General features: G+C 33.4%; 2 protein-coding genes across 3 annotated transcripts; one reads left to right on the top strand and one right to left on the bottom strand.

Annotated features, from left to right (window-relative positions):
- Positions 1–1,354: 1,354 nt before the first annotated feature.
- On the bottom strand, positions 1,355–11,824 carry LOC105330840 (serine--tRNA synthetase-like protein Slimp). 2 transcript variants are annotated; one of them, XM_034447100.2, is made up of 17 exons: positions 11,544–11,824; positions 11,211–11,359; positions 10,952–11,056; positions 10,778–10,849; positions 10,618–10,692; positions 7,436–7,478; positions 7,168–7,237; positions 6,735–6,876; positions 6,601–6,627; positions 6,271–6,349; positions 6,056–6,133; positions 5,747–5,796; positions 5,415–5,521; positions 5,194–5,287; positions 4,474–4,569; positions 3,777–3,851; positions 1,355–1,459 (listed from the first exon to the last, which is right to left on the bottom strand). In XM_034447100.2, exons 1-17 carry the CDS (start codon positions 11,650–11,652, stop codon positions 1,403–1,405), a joined length of 1,428 nt encoding a protein of 475 aa, XP_034302991.2. In that variant the 5' UTR covers positions 11,653–11,824; the 3' UTR covers positions 1,355–1,402. The 2 variants fall into 2 exon arrangements, with proteins under 2 accessions (XP_034302991.2, XP_065930678.1); XM_066074606.1 differs by lacking the exon at positions 10,952–11,056.
- Positions 11,825–12,047: 223 nt separating this feature from the next.
- On the top strand, positions 12,048–20,799 carry LOC105330839 (muscle M-line assembly protein unc-89). Its single transcript, XM_011432763.4, has 2 exons — positions 12,048–12,091; positions 18,300–20,799. Exon 2 carries the CDS (start codon positions 18,316–18,318, stop codon positions 20,290–20,292), a length of 1,977 nt encoding a protein of 658 aa, XP_011431065.3. The 5' UTR covers positions 12,048–12,091; positions 18,300–18,315; the 3' UTR covers positions 20,293–20,799.
- Positions 20,800–21,129: the final 330 nt, after the last annotated feature.

The raw sequence follows: 21,129 nt of genomic DNA, 5'->3' as shown, positions 1-21,129 counted from the left end.
AAGATAATGCCGAATTACCGATAGAATGAATTGTATTTCAGTACCCCGACATCAGATTTTGCTTAATTTGCGCAGGTAAACAGTTAACGTAACTGTTTGATTTACCGAAGTCTCTGTTTGATTTGATACGTAAAAATCACGAAATACAGATGATAGTTTCCAGGTTACAAAGCATAAATAATGAAAACGAAACGAAAATCAGAACAAGCCAACACCAACGTCATGTGTGAAAACTGTCAACGCATTGAAATATTTAGCCTCAATTTACTTCACAAAATCGGCACCAATATATTTTTCATGTTTCAAAATTTCCCTTCATACGCGAACTGTTGCACAACAAGCAAATTCATCATAGTCAGATCGACCCTTTTTCGTATAATGTCATGGCTGCTTTAAACAAAGAACCTCGTTTTAGAAGTATGGAATACGAGTCTTGGTAAAATGGGTATGCAAACCCGGGCCGTGGCAAAATAAATGCCGGGGCAGATCGACAATCGTCAATTCCAAATACGCATTGATTTTGCAGCAATATCTACAGCGAATACAAATATACTAGTCCATCAAATATCCTGAAATTTTAATGAGATTGGCAGATTAATAACTGCCAATCTTTTGTTTTGCCCAGGCCAAGTCTTGCCTACCCATTTTACCGGATGCCGAGCCCGAAGCTATTAAACTGATTGAAACACGCCTTTCCTTTATTATTATTTCGTAATAACTTAGATTTGAAACAAAATTACCCCTTGATTTTTGCAATTTATATTTTCCTTTCCATAAGGATAATTTATGCTAAACTACGTTGAATTTGCCTCGGTAGTTCTTGAGAAGAAGATTTTTAAAAATGCACCCCCCTTTTTCTACAGTTTCTAGGTTTTCTCCGCTTTGAATACAGATCGGACTTTAATTTTTGCAATGTATATTCGCCCTCCCATAAAGATTGCTTTGTGCCAAATTTGGTTGAAATTGGATAAGCAGTTTTAGAGAAGAAGTTCAAAATGTAAAAAGTTTACAGACGGACGGACGGACAGACGGACGACGGACAAAATGTGATCAGAATAGCTCACTTGAGCTTTCAGCTCAGGTGAGCTAAAAACGATTCATCTTAATTTTCAAATAAGGTAGCATATCTTTTGGATAAATAATTCTGTTTGATGTATTTATCAGGAACATTCAACGACCTGGACAATTCTTTTATACTTTTTTTTCTGAAGTTTCCAGTCTGTTGCTTTCTGAACATTACAATGACTTTCTCTTATCTTTAACCTGTATGTATATGTATATACAAATTACTATTTTTTTCTTTAAAAAATAATTCATGTTATTTTCTTCCAATATAAACCACACTAAAACCAAGCATATTTCATATGCAAGTACAATGTATATTAATTTATTTCAGTTTTATCTAAACATCATTGTTGAACTGGTTAAAGATGTTTGATTTCATCATCTGGTAGGTACCCTACAACAGAGAGAATATGGAGTTTTAATATACAGAAACAATTTAACACTCAAACATCACTCAATAACACTCAACATCAGCAGTGCACAAGGTCAGTACAGCAAATTACAGAATATTGGTAGAGTTTTCAATAGTCTAATCTCAATAGTGGAGCACAATATGGCTCAGTGGTCATGGGCGTTAGGCCAGTGATCAAAAGGTCGCTGGTTCAAACTCACAAGGCACTTTATCTACATTGTCTCAGTCCATCCAGCTGAAATTGGGTACCGGCTTAAGCTGGGGGTTAAACTGAGATGGACTGGTGTTCCATCCAGAGGGACTCAATGACTCTCATCAGCTTCGCACCAGGGAAACCGGAGATTAGCACTGCCCCTATGCACCTTCATGGCACGGTGAAGGATTTAACTTTTTATTTCGATAGCTTGCTGGATTGCTTAATGGGTAAAAAATTTGGTTATCAGGTATCATATCAGGTCTGAATCTAGCTCTTGTGGTAACTCAGGTATGACTTCATGAAAGTGAATTATATCTAACAAACATATGCACTAATTAATCTAGACAGTGTAGATTGTTATTTTTCATTCAACCCATTTACAATGTATATTGCACAAAGAAAGGCTCTAAAACACTCTCACCTTTTGTTAGTTATTACATTCATATTCTTTTGAAAAGAATCTTCGCCTGGTCAGCACTAGATTCTAGAGTACTAACTGCTGTGCTCAGAATAATTTGGAAAATATTTTATGTTATTCAAAAGATATTTCTGAAGAAAAAAAGGGAGACTTATTCAAGTAAAAGCTAAAAAAGAATGAATTTTTCTTACTGTACATAATGGTTCCTCAATTCGTGGTACAACATACAGAACTAATAGTATTTTGTGCTAAAGCTGATTTATTAGATCAAACTAAAGAAATACTGTTGGATAAAACATGTAATAAACCCCCCAAAAGCATAAAAAGTGCAAATATTTTTGCGTGGACCTTGAGGTCCACGCAGAAAATATATAAGCGAGGTTAAACCGGATGCTTTGGGGAAAATTAAGCCTGCGCATGAGCTAGCCTGGTTCCTGTGCGTAATGGGTAGCTCGGGGAACCAGGCAAGCACACGTTTATCTGTATCGGGATCGGGATTACATGCCATATGCACACATAAGTTCAAAGGCGCTGTAATTGTAAAGTTGTCCGTAAACAGTACAGAAACAAAGTATTCATTTCAAAGAAATGATCGGCTTTGATATGAAATGTCAGTATTATGAAATAAGTTAATGTTATGCCAAAACTACAACATGCATCAAATAGCATATTAGCAATATTTTGTTGTTTTCCGAATACACATGTGGCTTAACTTTACTTTTATAGTAGGCGAGACTAGAGAACTTCCCGATTAAAATTTGTTAAACATTTAGGTATGATTGAATAATTATGTCACTGTATAAAAGTTTAAATCTCAAGAAAAATGTATCAAAATATGAAATTAATTACACAAAGCTGTCACTGCATAGTTAACAAAAGAGTGCAAATCGTAATGTGTGCGCAAATACTGTAAACCTACTATTATTCGCGACTACTTTATTTCGCGATTTACTTCTGATAAATTGGTTTGCTACGACTATTGTTCGCGGCCAAGCGTTCTCCATACCAGTCTTACTATAACAACCATACAAAAATGAATGGTTCGCGCTGCGAGAAATATTCGCGACAACGAGGCCCTCGCGAACCTCGTGGAAATTTTTCGCAGGCGAATAAAAGTTGGTTAACAGTAGTAGATTTCGCCGAATGCCTGATACTATACATGCAAACTTCATTAATAGATATATCATAATTATCTTAGAAGTATGAACCCTTTAAATTCTGAGATAAAATGTCAGGGCTGTACATATACGTAATACAACGTACAAATTTAGTGGTAATAAAAGCAGGGGCGAGAGTGGGTGGAATCTCTGATAATTTTAAGGCTTTCACGTTTTCGTTGGAAACACATGCAAATGGTCCACGTATTGTAGTCCTTTTTTAAAGGACAGCAACTTGTCTAAATATAACCAACTTTCTTGAAGTCATACCCAAGTAATCACCAGCCTAGATTTAGACCTGATGTGATACCTGGCTGACCAAATTGTAAAATCAATCAAGCAAGCTATTGAAAATTCTACCGGTATTCTGTAATTCGCTAAAAATAAAATTAACTCAAACAGTTAATAAACTCTATGAACATTTAATCTTCAAATAAAAAACATAAAATAAGTTTTCTTGATATACATATAACTAAATCAATTTGTTAAACACTGATATATTTCTGGAGGATTATTAGTTTGGCTCACAGCTTTCTTGTCTAGAGATCCATGTTCCAGCAGCACTGCTATCAGCCTGGTCGTATCGAGCACTTCGCCATACACCTACAAAATCATTACATGATCATATATACGTCTCCCAAACTCAATGTACATATTGCGGTAGATCAGGATTTTGCTTCCAATCATATTTATTTGTATTCCAGCCAATTTGTCATTCATTTTTTTCGTTTGGTTATGCCCACTTTTATTCCATAGCCAATATCTTTCATAACAGTTTCTATTGTTCTCTTTTCTATATACATGTATTAACTCGTGTCTCTTCTTATTTGAGAAGAAAAACAGCTGGTTTCACTAACTACTTTTCTCCCGACTCCCCTTTTATTTGTGTGTGGGAGGTTCCTGTTAAGCTAGGTTTTAGGGTTTTTTGTTGTAATTAATTCAAAAAGTTAATCTTAGTTTTCATTTCCTGTAAGTTAAGTTTTATATATCTGGTTCATTTATATCTTGGGTAAAGTCGTTTTTATATTGTATTCATAATTAAGAAGTTTAATTCTTATTGTAGAAGTCAAATTCAGTCATTAAAACAAAAAGTAAACATAACAAAAAGTACTGATAAAGAGGCTAAAAGTATTATACAACACTGACCTACTAAAATATCTATATCTTTTTACAAAACTTCAAAACAAAATAACTAAAGTTGTTGAAGACTGTTTTTTTTACTCACCATGTGAAGAGTAGAAGCCTGGAATTCTGGGATGCCCACTGGTCCGACAGCCAATCGTCTACTGATGTAGTCTCCCAGAACGGATATGGATGCCACCTAGTATACAAATACATGTATCACAGATACATTAATTTAACACAACAGATACATTAACTTAACACAACAGATACATTAACTTAACACAACAGATATATTAACTTAACACAACAGATATATTAACTTAACACAACAGATACATTAACTTAAGACAATAAAGATGAGATGATAAGTTTTTAGAAAATCAACTTACAGGTAATATATCTAGTGATTTAAACATTATCATTTATCTCAATAGACATAAACATAAGTTCTGATATCGATATCCTACTAGTACATGTACTATTAATTAAGCATTAAATTGGATGTCAAAATTGCCTACATTCTTTTCTCTGATAATCAAGACATATATATGTATTTATGAAAATAAATGAATGAAATAAATGATAAAAAATTGAATTCTTTATAAGGAATGAAATTAAATTGCTACCAAATTTATACTAATAAAAGGCAGTTTAATTTACACCCCCTCCCCCCCCCCCCCCCCACTTTCTTTTTTTTTTTTTTTTAAACCTTGTATAGGAAGAGCTTCATGCTGTCCAAAACATTTTTCTATGAAAATAAATTTGGTACCTATATCAATCATTTGTACCTATATCAATCACATATTGTTAACATAAATACCGATAAATATTCTTGTAAACTTGGGGTCCATATCTGTAATTCTGCACGAATCTCTTCTGACAATTTCAGCTTATGAGCTGGAACTAATATCAGTCTGAAAAAGTAAAACGAATTTTACAACTCGGATATATCAGATGCAGTATCAAATTTTCTCAATTAAGGCACACACTTGTTTCTTTAAAATAAAAGCTACTTCAGAAAAGATTTTAAAAGAAACGGACCTTAGTGGTATTTCCAGTTGTTTGTACATTTCCAGTATTAGTTGTTGTAGTTCTGTAAAAGTTGAATAGCTCTCCTCAGAAGTGGAATTAACTCCTAACAGGTTTACCTCAAATAACAGGAAACTAATATGACGCACAAATATATAAAAATATACGGTACAGTGTTACTTGAATCCAACGGTATAAATCACTTCAGAAAAAGATACCTTCTTTGTATTTAACTTATTATTTCCCTCTAAAAATATTCAATTGGTTTAATAAAGACTAAATAGAGAGTTCATGTTAAAAATCAATGATTTTACTTCTAAATAGTTTATATCAATGGCACTTACTTTTGAAGTTTGGGCTGCAGAAAATAGCCCTGGGTACAACGACTTTCTCACTGTAAAAAAATAAGCATGCATGTAAATGTCCATTAACATATAATTAATTTTAATTGAGCACTTTCGTAATTTGATTTTGCTAAATCCAAAGTATCCAGATAATTCAAAGCCTCAGATCAGATTAGATTAATTTCTATTCCAAATTTCTTTTGACATTTTCCTTAATTAGACATTTGCACATGCCAGTATACCAACATGTATCAGAAAAGCTCTGCTGAAACTAGAATCATTCTCAAATATTATGATTAAGACACTTACCTGGACTATAGCTGGGACCCACTGACATGAGCTGAAGGGGCAAAGATTTCTGGGAAATATTCATCTTTGTAAGATATGCTATGAACAATAAGTAAAAACATAACATGACTAAGAAATGCCAACAAATCAAAATTAGTCAAATTTGCATAGAGGCTTAAAACCATTGATTTCTGAACGTCTTTTGTTCAGGTAATTGTTAATCATGAATTGTAAACCTGCAAAAGATGCTTCAGAGGTTCCTAAAACACAATACTGTATTCCTTGATCCACATAGGGCTGATGCATCAGGTATGCCTGTAACATATGACATCACAGGAAAATAATATGAAAGAATCATTCCAATTTTCTCAAACATATTATAAACAATCATAATGTAAAGTTATCAGATTTTTAATAACAAGGGATCAAAATGCAAAAGTTAATCAATTCAAATTCTGTACACCAATACAATTACAATATTTCTTTCTGAAATTCACAATGTATTGAAATTCATTCCTGCAACAACTATAAGTACATATTTTCTATAAAATATCTGCATATTTTACCATTTCTTTGTGGATTCCACAGCCTTCCTGAAAAAGACAGAGTTGCATCATAAGAAAAGATCTCATACAAAGATCCATGTTTATACAAATTGTAGCCTTTAAGGACTGTCTATGAGTGACAATTTCATTCTTACAATGACAAAATCTTTGAAAAAATCAGGTGTCTTCATTGGAATGAATCCCTGGTCCACAACCCGTGTAGAGAAATAAGACAGAAGATGCTGGTGTAACTCTGCTGCTTCAGCGGTGAAATAAAAAGCTTGATCTCCAACTGAACTGGAAGATTTAAAATCAATAGTACATGTATTAAGTTCCGATTTGTATGTTTCAGTTAAACCAATCCCTAGTAAAGAAGTACAGTACATAAGAGTTGGGCTTTGAAACCAAAAATTACAAATATGTGTTGATTATCACCAGTACTATGCTGAACATTACAGCTGTCCTACAAGTTTACAGTACATGCATTTTCAACAAGACTTTTTAAAACAAGATTCCATTGAGTGTTGTTGACCTGTGAAACATTTAGAGAGACAAATTTATGTCCCAATAGGATCTTCAATCTTTTACCTGAATTTGATCAAATCAGTCTTCTCAGCAACTTCAATATGAGAGAAATTATCTTTTTTCTGTTTGATCTCTGTAGAAATGTAAAATGGTACAAATATTACAGCAATAAATCAGACTGTTTTCAAATCAGAATTATAGTATATGTACTAGTATGTTAGATCAGTTATGTTCCTTTTAAATAACATTAATGTATATGCTTAAGTATATTCATATAAAGATCAAATGAAAAGAAATCATGACAATTACGACCTTTTTTTCTACCTCTTACCAGTAGATCCAAAGACCTCCAGAACCTCTTCATTATCCACTGGCTAAAAAAAATAGCATGAATCAAGTACTCCCCAAACAATTGAGTCAAACTCTATCTCTAATTCTATGATGAAATATACCTCAATTAGAAGATAAACATTAAACTTCATTTTGGAGGAAACTTTATCAAAATTTGAACATGATTAATGCTTCACCAAAATTTGAACATCAATTATTGGGTTACATGTATAAGCAAGATACAGTGTTTCAAATTTTTTATTTTGTAAAAAAAAAAAAGGTTGAGCCTTGTTATTGTTTACACATGTGTTTTATTGGTATAAGTTTCAATCAAAATTTGCTTTCTTCTGTTTACCTGTTTGCCATGAGTCATTTTCAAAGAAATATTAATTCCATAGTAAACAAATATAAGACTCAAGCTTTGTTTACATAACAATGAATTCTTACCCCTGTATCTCTCTTATAACTTGACTTCTAACAATGAAAATTAGGTCAAAAATTCAAATGCCCAAGTAAACCATTTTATACATAAAACATAGGTAATCACAGATTACAAAGCTCACTGAAGATGAGACATCACCCTTATGAAACTTCACCTTTATGAGACCACCTTTATCATATTAAATGAAAATCATACTTCATGATCTTGGATATTCATGGATTCTGTTTTGACACAATATCACATGTCATCTGTTAAAAAATTGTATGATAATCATATGTTCATATGTTAATCAATACAATAATATAAAATAAAATATTGCATCCTATCATATTTCCAACATATATCATATAATGCAATAAAATACCATAATAAACAATGATGAGATATGATATTGTAACGTATGATATGACATTGTATTGTGTAATACGTTATTGTATTTGATCACATAATACAATATCATAATATATAAAACAATATAGTATTATATTACAATATCATATTACATAATACATCATAACATTGAAACATATGATATTATATTGTATAATATAGTATGATATTGTATGATTCTGTATCATTTTTGATACATAATATGATACAATATTATGTGATAAAGTAAAATATTATATAATACAATATTATATTATACATATTGTATCATATGATACAATAATATATTTTACAATATCATACACTAAAATTTCATGTGATGTGATAATATATCATATTATAAACCAATATCATATAATTATACAATATTGTATGATACGATATTATATAATATTTCAGTATCATATTTTACAATTTCATGTGATATCATTCTATATTAAAGAAACTAATATCATATTATACAATATCGTATGATACATTATTATAGAATATACAATATTGTATCATAGGATACAATATTATATTTTGCAATATCTTATGTAATAGTATCATGTGATAAAATAATAAATTAATAAAACAATATAATATTATACAATATTGTATCATAATATACAATACTATACATAACGATATCATGATACAATATCATAACATAAAATATCAAAAAAATTGATACAATATCATATCGTATCATATAACTTTTTATAATACATGTATTACATATGCTATTATATTGTATCATATTAAACAATATTGTTTCATACCATACAATACTGTATCATAGGAATCATGTTATATCATTTATCAAAAAACACATCTATCTATCAAGCAGGTTTGTGTGAGGTAGAAGATTTCTTTAGCATCCTTGATAATGGAGATCAGGCTCTGCATCTGAAGCAACCTCTGCGTTTCATTTATAATATAGTTAAATCAACTATGCAAGCTATCATCCATAAAACATGTGACCTTATCCAAAAAAACTAAACCTCATCCAGCATCCGAAACCTATGGCTCAGATTCAGCATTCAAGCCTGTCAGGTGCATCAGTATACATAAGACGCATCTCCATGCAAGTTTGGTGAAGTTCAGACCAGTAATAACTAAGATATCATCATCAGAGGGCACTAGCAATTAAAACCTTAACCTGCTCCAGCATCCGCAACCTATGGCTCAGATTCAACATCCATGCCTGTCAAGTACATCTGTATCATAAGACACACCATCCATTCAAGTTTGGTGAAGTTAGGACCTGTAATAACTAAAATATATTTTTTAGCATCCTTGATAATGGAGATCAAGCTCTGCATCTGAAGCTTCCTCTGCGATTTATTCATATTACAGTTTAATCAACTATGCAAGTTTGAAATAGTACTATAATCTATTAAACATGTGACCTGTTCCAAAAAACTTAACCATAACAAGCATCTGAAACCTATGGCTCAGACTCAGCATTCAAGCATGTCAGGTGCATCAGTATCATAAGACACACAACCTGGTGAAGTTAGGACAAGTAATAACTAAGATATAATCATCAGAGGGCACCTGTTTCAAAAACTTTAACCAGCTCTAAAAACCTTAACCTCCTCCAGCATCCGAAACCTATGGCTCAGATTCAGCATTCAAGCCTGTCTGGTGCATCAGTATCCATGGAAGTCTGGTGAAGTTAGGACAAGTAGTCATCAGAGGGCACCTGCAACAAAAACTTTAACCAGCTCTAAAAACCTTAACCTCCTTCAGCATCTGTAACCTATAGCTCAGATTCAGCACCCAAGCCTGTCTGGTGCATCAGTATCCTAAGACACACCATCAATGCAAGTTTGGTGAAGTACGGACCAGCAGTAACTTATATATTGCTATCAAAGGGCACCTGCAACAAAAACTTTAACCTGCTCCAAAAACCTTAACCTCCTCCAGCATCCGAAACCTATAGCTCAGATTCAGCACTCAAGCCTGTCTGGTGCATCAGTATCATAAGACACACCATCAATGCAAGTTTGGTGAAGTACAGACCTGCAGTAACTTAGATATTGCTATCAAAGGGCACCTGCAACAAAAACTTTAACCTGGTCCAACAACCTTAACCTCCTCCAGCATCTGAAATTTAGGACTCAGATTCAGCATCCAAGTCTTTCATGTCCATAAGTAGGCCCAGATGTATCATCCATGCAAGTTTGGTGAAGATAAGACAAGTAACAGCTTAGATACAGGACTTGCAACAAAAACCTTAACCAGGTCCGGACGCCGACGCCGAGGGTATAGCATAAGCTCCCCCTGACTTCGTCTCGGTGAGCTAAAAATAGAAAATAAAATTTTGATCTAAAATCGTGTCAAAGTCCCTAAAATGCACTCACAGTCAGGAGGCTGAGTGTATTAGGGAGACCAAATGCCATCAAATTCACTTCATGATGCACATCCTGTAGGGATTTCTAAAAAAAAAAAAGAGAGAGAGAGATCATCCTCTTGATAGTTTTCAGAAGACTAGTAATATTAGTAATCAAGGATGCAACTTACCACTACTGTATCATGTTGTTCTCGCAAACCCCTAGCTTTAACTTTGACATTTTCAATTTCCTCATTTTGAATCTGCAAAAATAACCAATAGACAGCATTGGTTTATTGAAATCCATTAAAAAAACCATGTCAACCATGTTTTGGCTAGCTTCAACATTGTTGCTCTGGTCCTACCTTTTCTTTAATCATTGTTTGAATCTGATTGTTTAACATTTTTCTTTCTTGATCCAAAGCATCCTTTTCCTGTTTAATCTTCATCATTCTACCATACTTTATTGCCTGTAACATTTTATTACATGCATATGTAATATTATAGTTTACAGGTCTTTAGACATTTCTTTTCTTATTTTTAAAAAGCCACCAATGGTTATTAAAGTTAAACACAATCTATCCATTTATAAACAACACATGCATTTTAAAATTTGAATAGTACCAGTTTCTGTATGTTTATGTTTTCGAGTCCTCTAGCCTCAATGTTTTTCTGAAGTTCAATAGGGTTTGCAAGTTTTTTCCCAACATCGAGATCTGGGTCAATCATGGACAGCTCTGACAAGACACTGCTCCCAAACTCAGGCAAGTTGTCTGTCAATCAAGATGTATCAAACGTTGATATTTATGAGTGACTATGACATTACAATAAATGATCTGACTTTCTTTCCAAAAATTTCATATGAATCCGAATATCAACTTGGTTGGTACGTGATAAAACCTTTTAAAAGAGAAATAATTAAAAAAAAAAACTTTGTGGAATTGATATCAAACGTACCTCTTTCTTGACAACATCTTGAAGACTGCAATCGCAAAATCTTTGAAAATCTGGACAAATTCCTCAATTTTTGATACCTAACTCTGGAGTATGATAGTGCAGTTGCCATTATTTCTTTTAACAATCTACGAATACAATATAGTTCGAAATATTAGCGACTTCGCATATAACTTTTACTGTTACATATATATGGCAATGTAATGCTAAATCATAAACACACGATAAATGTGTCCTCGACTCAGACGACTGTCATTATTTTCTATGGGAGCAGACATTTTAGTCGTGGCCGGTACTTGATAATTTGACGAGAAAAAAACTCGAGTAAAGTTTTCAAATTTTAGAAACTTTCATTTTGAAAAAAAATATTTTCTAAAATTTGAGGTTTGATTTAGATATGTTGTATTTTTTTAAATTGTAACCCTTCATTAAAGGTGAGTGCTTATGTAAATGAACGAAAAATACAAGAACGAATGTTTCAAATTCGAAGACACCCACGCGCGAAAATTCAAAAACAACATATTGGGACCTACGTTTTTTTTTTCATTTTCGTAAGTACCATACTCTATGGCATCACTTTATACGTTTATGAAAACCTGTTTTTAATTTGCTAAATTTTCAAAATTGCAAACATTAGTGCTCACATTGTAACACTGTTCCGAACTATTTTCTTTCATTTTCTCAAGCAGAAGATAACACTAAACTGGCATGTATATATACCTTAAACTTCAATTTCGCTCTTTATTTCCGTATTTTCAATTCAATTCTTACATGGCCCCCATAAAAGTGGGGGGGGGACTCCTTCTTAATTCAATTTTTTGTATGTATATTATAAGAAAAATCTTTGTTGCGCAAAAAAGTGGGGGGGGGGGGGCAATGCTACGTGCCTGAAGTTCCTGCAGCATTCAAACTCAGGACCTGCGGGTAGGTAAACCAAAGCAACCCCCAATGCGCCACAGATATAAACAACAAAGTTGGGCGATATAAACTGTTTCACAATGCCCTAAAATCACCGCCATGTTGTGATGTACTATCATAAAAAGTAGAAATCACGGGGTGTCGAGGATCCTTAACCCTCTGGCTGCGACGTTATTGAACAGAAAACTTTACGTCACTGCGACATTAAAAACGACGTCATGAGTTTTTGACGTTTTTACGCGGGATTTTCTCAAAGTTCAAGGAATTTAACAAGTGCGCGTTATATTTCCAAGTGCGGATTACAATGCCGTAATTTTCTACCTGTCTTTTCCACTAATTTTCCCAAGATTTCATGACTGTATCCTTTGATTTATTGCAGTTGCGCAGAAAGCAACATTTGTTTGATACATAATTATAAAAGATCATAAATGCATGTGAGGCTTAATAGTTATATAAACTTACAGTATTCTCAAATTTAATAAAAGTAGTATTAGGTTACAATTAAAAGAAGATCAGAAAAGGTTCCTGCGCTGATCGCCGCATTTTGGGTCCTTTTTCGGTCATTCTTGTTGCGTTAATTCTTTTTAATAAAGTTTGGTGAAATTCCAATATAAATTTATTGTCATAATGGTTTTAAACTGCGTTGCAATAAATTAAATCTTTTTTTCCCTCTTACTGGTCTGCAAATATCTGGGATTTAGACTTGTCTGCCTTTGATTGAAGAGAAGATTCATAAATATGCATAAAGGGTACGTTGGAACTTATATTGTGATGCGTGGTCTAAAATTAGAGTAGCGGTACTATAATCACACGTTACATTGACTTAGAAATCACGTGGTGAATAATACATTGTAACTGGTCAGAGTATACCGTTTACAACAGAGAACGCGAGCACAAGAAGAAACAGTTTTTCAATAGTCACTGTGATCATTACATATAAAGCGGACCGTTTTTTATATTGTTAGAAAATAAAACTTTGCTTTTGATAAGATATTTGGTTATAGTAAAAAAATATTTTTTTTATTTAAAAAGGTATCATGTAGCACAATTGAAAATTGAATTATTCTTACCTTTAAAGTAGCGGAATTGGACCAAATTATCAAATCTTATTTGGAGTGTATTGTTTGAAATTGCTTGAAAATTACAAGTAGCGATTGATATGATAAATGCAACATTATAATTGAACATATTTAGGATATACATGTATCACTCCCAAACGTTCTCCAATCCCCAAATATGATGAAGATTTTGATAAATTTTTGCAACTTTATTCAATCGGCAGTTTAAAATAAAGAAATTTGACCATTATTAGTTCTAAAATCGGACGGACAAAATCTTTTGAATTTATTGATAAAAAAGATTATGAATGTGAATGAAATATCATGTATAAACTTGGTAGCATTTTCTTAGAATGAAAAATCCAACGTAAGCCACAAACATTACCTTAACAGAACACAGTGCCCATCTTTCAAAGTCAAGGGTTTCTGATCCGCTCGATCCGCTTTTCACAAAGAGGCAGAGCGGATCAGAAACCTTTGACTTGGGAAGAAGCACAGTGCCTAACGTAGATAAACAGCTTTTTGAAATTTGATTTCTTCACCTTTTTGGTTTTTGACTTACGACTTCCGACACGTTGTTGGATCTACTTAGTATATCAGGCCATCATCATCTGGCAATTTGTCGGACAAGCAGGATCACACATCTTGTTCACAAGATTAATATTGACTAAAAACATATTGATAGCTCAGTTTTAGTCTTTTGCATGGGAATTACAATTATGCTGCGATATTTTAAACAAATATATATAGAAAATAATCAAACATCCCTAAAAACTATTCACTTTACGTTTTATCAAAATTTAAGCCCAATGCTTCATGGTTTCGTACGTTTCATATTAGCGGTGGAAATCTTCGGATTCTGGTGTTTTCTATTTGATTCTTGTATTTACATGAACATAACTAGATAGATGTAAAATTGTTTTTGATGGATATTTAGGTTTTAAAAAAATGTTCATCAATAATTGTATTGAAAAGCGTGGACATATGTGTAGCTGTTTTCTATTACTATAGCATAGCGTCAATATGGGAATTTATATATATACTTTATATACAGTATCAACACAGATCGTTTCGTACATGTAATAAGTCTGCGCAGTGAACCCGATAATCTTTACCGAAAACTATGAATAGATTATAAGGCAACTGTCTTGTATATGCAAGAACATAATATGTTTATACATGTATAATAACTGTATGTTTTTGATGAGGCATTTTTGTCTTTGACAAAGTATTTTAGATGTATCTGTATACATTTGTTGAAGAACAATAATGAGATATTCTCAAGCATGTAAACAAAAGTTTCTTAGCAAATATACTAAATACGATATCATTTCTTGTTGTATCAACCAATTTGTCTTTGTATGAGTTTTTTAGAAGAGGGGGGGGGGGGGGGTGGTTACATGTATATATATCTAGATCAAAGTGCATTACATATCACTCTTAGAATTTCGCATGGCTGCATCTCATCAGAGACAGATTCAGATCACAAAAACAATAAGGGTCTACAACTACGATTCCCCATTCAGAGAAAATTCTGAGAGAGAGAGAGAGAGAGAGAGAGAGAGAGAGAGAGAGAGAGAGAGAGAGAGACAGACAGACAGACAGACAGACAGAGAGAGACAGCGAGAGCGAAAGGGAGAAAGAGAGAGAGAGAGAGAGAGAGAATTCGCAGCCCCTTAATTTATTAGAATATACCAATTGTTTACCGTCCATATCATTTCTTTGGCATTGTGCATTTTTTATGTACATCCTTTCCTTTTAATTACATTTATGCAACTGTTACACAGTATGCAAATGTAGGTTTTTCCAAGTATAAATCTTTATTCTTGATAATTTCTTAATTTTACTGGACTTGTGCATGTAGTGTTATACTGTGAAAAATACTGGCTTATTTAATCTTGTTAAAGGATATAGTGTCTGATATCTGGCTAAAAAAACCCTTTAAAATCAAATGTTTCGAAATATAGTAACATCTTATTTCGCCGTGTATATATAGTATATAAAGTATCTACTAATAGCGATTTGTCAGCTCGTCTTTGTTTTTTTAAGACAATCTAATTTAGTCTCAGATTTACTTAAAATTGTTGCGTTTTTTTCCTACATGAAATACGTCTTTTGTACTTTCGTTCATGTGTGCTTGCTATGGCTGTTTCATGCACCACGATCGTTTGATGTCATGATGAAAACTTGCATTGCCCTTCTATTAGGTTCAAAAATTATATTGTACGTAAACTACGACAACTAAATTAAACACACCGGAATACTTTAATTTCCAACTACATGTGTATATGTAATTTAAATATTTGTAGATGTTTATTATCGAATTTAAAGATGTATTTTCGTTAATTATTTTTTAAATCTTAGGGTTAAGCACTGGACTAGTATAATAGGTTTAGCGCTAGCACATATAATGATGTCCTTTATATGGTAATTATATAATTGAAGAAGTTGCTTTCAAAATGTTAATCACATTTCAAACATCAACGTATGTGATCAATTGTGAAAGTAAACCTTTCAAGAAATAAATTATATACGTAGTAAATCAATACCTTGATTTTGTTTTTACTTTGTTGACATTTGTTAAAAAAACACCACTGCTACAAATTAAATGAGTACATTTCCAGTGAGAATTTGTAAGCATTTATTGTGTATTCAAGGGAGCCTAGCGTGCTTTATATATACGGTCAAAATGATGATAGTCGTTTAATTTTTTACTAAAGTAATATCTAAAAAAGAATACGTAGATTTAATGACACCTCCCCCCTCTTAAAAAAAAATTTTTCTCAAAAATTTTCAAATTAATTTTGAAAGTTGTGCTTTATATCAAAAGTGGATGAATGTACATAATTGTTCGAGTATGTGTACGTGTAGGAGTATCTACGTACAAATAAACCATCACAAAATCATTGCATGACGGCCAAGACGACCCCCAATAATACATGTGTTTGTATATATGGTTAGTATGTTTGAAAATTTCTACAAGACATAATTCATGTCAGAAAGAATCGATGATGGATCGATTTCTCCATTCCCTTCAAAACTTCAGGTACTATTAGACTGCAAATTCATTGTGATAGTTTGGTAGTTCATTCAGTTCTTACAATTGATTCTCGCAAAATTTATATCAGACTTCTACCAGGGTTTCAGATACATACATGTACTTTTAGAAAATCTTAGATAGGGAAACTTCGAGTACGGCACTAAAGAGTCCATATTTCTGAAAACGATCTGATGACTTTCAAATACCGCTAGTCAACATGGAAAACCATACTCTGCATTTTGTTTCATGGTGTGCATTCGGATACCGGTAATTTGCGTAATAAAAAAATTATAATGTACTCTTACAATTTTCGAGAAACTGCATGTATCATTTATTGTTTTTTTTTTATTCTGATGAAGATCCGGGATGGGGGGGGGGGGTGGAAAGGTAATGACGACTGAATAATTCATTTTTCATTTTTTTTTCTTGGTTTGTATAATGTTTTCATACTCATAACCGGGATAATTGAAAAGGAGAACGAAATGTATAGGTATGATATACTTTAATCTTTCTTATTTTCGTGCGACTCCGTTTCACGAGAATCGCAAGAAGCTCAAAGTTGCAAATATATATCAGCTCAAACCAGTCTTTATTTTTATTTCACATTTGTTTGATATAATCCACATTAAAGGCTGCATGAGTCTCGGAGATGATAACCGCAATAAAGTTAAAGTAATACGAGCTGCAATTTTTAGAATTTTATTTTGCTGTTAAAAGCTGCTAGTGCATATATAACTTATATGTAAACTTTTATAAATACGGTTTGAAAAAAAACATTCATTTTTGTCAGAGGAAAGATTTCTCTTCTAAAGAATATATAGCAAATCAATTTTTGTACAGGACGACAATTAATCAGTTATGCTCAAAAGCTTATTAACGGCCTTTTCACACAAAAAATTTAAAAACCATGATATTTTTATGTCATTTTAGAAGAAAATAAGATATTCTCGTAAAAAAAAAATATCAACATGAAAATTGCAACTCTTATTGCTTTAACACTCATTGCTTACGACATCAAGTCGTCGCGAGTTACTGTATCTTAAGCGTATTTTCAAAATTGTTGCTAAAAAATTCGATAATTTTTATTAACTATAACAAAAGGTTGATGTTTCTAAAAATGAAAATCAATCTATATAGTAAAAATCGAGTAAAAATGATATAAAATCTATTGAAAATGAAAGGGAGAAGTGACTTTACGTTCATGACGTCGTGAAGGACATATATGTCCCTCTCGCAGCCAGCGGTAAAAGGACATATATGTCCCTTCCGCAGTCAGAGGGTTAATTACCACCAGGGATAGTGTAACTAAATAAATGTATTACACCTGACTGTCCCCAAGACATCCAAAGCTCAGGTGTCTCAGCTTTAAACATTATATATCAACTCTTTAACATGCCTTTTTATAGCAGAACATTAAGAACAATTACTTAGTTGATTTGGTAAGTTATTTTTACCGTATACTTGATCCCCTCAAAATTAAATAGCCTGCATTTCCTTGCAACCAGAGCAACTTCTTGACTTATAATCCACTGGCATATATTAAGTAGTTGCAATGTATTGCGAGTATGGTGCAGGTTATGTTTCACATTTTCATTATTTTAAGTTTCTTTGTTCAGTCTTGCTGAATAATTACAAGGATGCATTTGGATTGTATTAATTAAGTCCTGTGTAAGTATATCTAACAACTAAAATTAATTCAAATGTTGCATGAAATATGCCTAAATTTTTGTATTTTTAATTCAGGTTGCAAATCATTGGGATGGGTGATCCATCAGATAAAGGGAGCCTATGGAAGAGACAAGGCCCGCCTGTAAAAAGTGACAGTGTAAGCGACATTGACTACTTGTCTGATGACAGCGAGGAGGACACAATGTTCACTTCTTGCATCAGCAACATCTATTCGAATGTGGATGGCTCAAATTCTCCATTGCAAGGGAATTCTCACACAGATCCATCAGCTTTATCAGATGCTAGCATTTGTTCCTTGGAAAGCACTGTCACATTATTCAAGAAGCAATTAATTGAATTTCAGGATTCTTTTAATGACAGCTGGACAATGCGAGAGACCAGCTTCTGTCAGAAGAGTCTGTCCAAGATGTCAGATATAGTGGAGAAAATGGACAGATTTAATCAGACATATCATCAGTTTGTGACAAACTTCAATGAGCATATGCTGAAAATTCTTCAGTTGAATATTGAGAGTTTGTTGCTAAGCACGAAGGCGTTTATACAATGCTGTAGTAGCCTTCAGTACTCGAAGCATAACAGTGGTGTTGCCTTATACCCAGAGGAACTTATACAGACTATGAAGGTTTGGATAAAGCAGTCCATCAGAGCAGTCGACACAGCATGGCTCACTTTTCTACAATCAACTAACTGCCAGATTGATGAGTTTCCAGCTGACCATTCATGGCCACAAAATCTATCTAGTGAAGGTGCAACTGAATTAGAACAAAATGATACCATGACATATAATCTGAATGAGACAGACAATGTTTCTCCATATAAATATATAAAAAAAGAGCTATTTAATGAAGAAACATTTACAGAAGAACCTGAAAGTGTAATGAAGATGAATTTGTATACAGAAGATGCAGAGCCTTCCAGCAATGTGACAAGTGACACCAGTGGACTTAGTCCGGTACATGTAGAAAGATTAGGACCTCAAAACCTTCAACCACCACAAAATGGGGAAAACACAGAAACTACGCCAAGAAAAGGTGACTGCTTCAACAGTAGACCTACATTTGCTCTGGAGGAATGTTCCGTGACGTTGGAAAAACATAGACACACACCCAAAATACAGCAAGGAACCATGCATAATCATATCTGGGACGGTGGTTCTGCCGAAATTCAAGACCATGCATTACTGCAAAACAGAAATGTTACAGAGCAGAGTCTTCAGAATGCAGACAAAAGAACTTCACTCACCAAACCAGAAGAAATAAGAATTTCAAAAAGTTTATTGGCAAGTTCGGAGAACAGATCTAAAACTGGAAAACACAAGAGGAAACCATGGAGCAAAAGTCCAAACAAAACAGCCACAAAGAAGCCAACACTAGAGAGTCTACCAATGGAGAGTCTACCAACTCCCTGTAATGATAGAGGAACACAAACACCTTCCAAACTGAGTGCCCTTCAGACAAGTTCCATTGCAGCTCCTAGAGGAAACACCATTATACACAACAAAAATCCAGAAAAGAAAAGATATTCCAAGTCACCATCTGAAATTCTAGATAAACCAGAGAACAAAAGCAAAAGATTGGAACAGTCTCAAACAATAAGTAGTGTCAACCACAAGAAGACGACAGAGTATAAGGATGATGCTAATCCATCAAGTAAGACAGATAAGTTACTATTGAATCAAGATCACCCTCTCACAACATTTGTCTCATCACTAAAATCCTATCAATGCAGTCCAAGTTCTATGCATGTGTCCCTCCAAGTGGCCTGTGTTGAGAGGAAAGTGTTAGCTAGAAGACTTCGCATAGAAGAGGCAAAGAAACAGCTTGAGAAAAAGAAATCAAGACACAGTTCTCGTAAAAGACCAATGGACACAAGGAGAAGTGAGAAATCAGACACAAGCAACGGTCACAAGTCCAGGAAGTCATTAGACGAAAAGACGAGCTCTACCCCACAGAAACGACTCAAGAAAATATATGATGTGAACAAAAAGAATTCAAAAGACACCATTTCAATTTCAAATTCTTCATACCATTTGGCTGACCCACATTGACAGTCAGAAAAAGACAGCAATAACAACACCACAGAACAAGATGTTCAAAACTCTAACAATTTAGTCCCTGTGAACAAAAAGTGTTCTGAACCAGTCAAGTTCACAACAAAATTGCGTAAACAAAGGCTGTAAAACACAGAGCACGCATCAGATTGGACCTCTGATGCTGTTGAAGGATGAGGACCAGTTTTTTCTGAACCAACAGGCTGACCTTACAGCTAGAATCAAAAGTATGAGAAAAATGAAGACAAATAGTAGGGGGAACCTTCCGTCATCCACTCCAAACCACACCCCAGACCAAGCTGATGACGTCCACAAACAGCCACAGAAGTATCCCGACCCAAATAACAATGCTTAAAGTTAACAATCATTTTATAATCTAGTGTACAGCTGGGGATATTTAATTTATTTAACCATTATACCTCATTATGTGTATTCTTAAAAATATATGTATATATGCATTTCTTGCTCTTGCTGATAAAGTGTTAATGAATAATATTTACATTCCACATATTTTTTGCTTATAAAGTGTGTTGAAAGCTACGGCAGTTATAACACTGTAATGCACACAGGGTACTCAAAGGTTAAAATGACGAGTTTTATTATGACGTCACAAACGTTGAACGCTGTTAACTGCAACGTCACAAGCGAAAATCAAAGTTCACGCTTACGGCTGTTACTGTGGCTCTTCCGTTAATATAAACTTACCCTTAGGATAAGATAGGAATTTTAAGGTATAAATCACATTTTCAGACAAGGCATGAAGTTAAAATAATGTACATATAAGCATTAAATCATGATTTTTTAAAGTATACTGTGTCATAACTGCAGCGATGC

This window comes from Magallana gigas, chromosome 2 (assembly GCF_963853765.1).
Source record: "Magallana gigas chromosome 2, xbMagGiga1.1, whole genome shotgun sequence".
Taxonomy (NCBI): Eukaryota; Metazoa; Mollusca; class Bivalvia; order Ostreida; family Ostreidae; genus Magallana; species Magallana gigas.
Note: the sequence above shows the minus strand (reverse complement) of the source record. Positions and strands in the feature narration are given on the sequence as shown.

What these genes read in the sequence shown, in the direction of transcription:
- LOC105330840 (XM_034447100.2), bottom strand. Translation starts at nt 11,652, where the DNA reads ATGGCAACTGCACTATCATACTCCAGAGTTAGGTATCAAAAATTGAGG. An exon ending in ACTGATTTGATCAAATTCAG is followed by an intron (nt 6,877 to 7,167) that starts GTAAAAGATTGA and finishes TAAATCTTCCAG; the next exon opens with TTCAGTTGGAGATCAAGCTT. An exon ending in GATCTCTAGACAAGAAAGCT is followed by an intron (nt 1,460 to 3,776) that starts GTGAGCCAAACT and finishes TCTCTGTTGTAG; the next exon opens with GGTACCTACCAGATGATGAA.
- LOC105330839 (XM_011432763.4), top strand. Translation starts at nt 18,316, where the DNA reads ATGGGTGATCCATCAGATAAAGGGAGCCTATGGAAGAGACAAGGCCCG.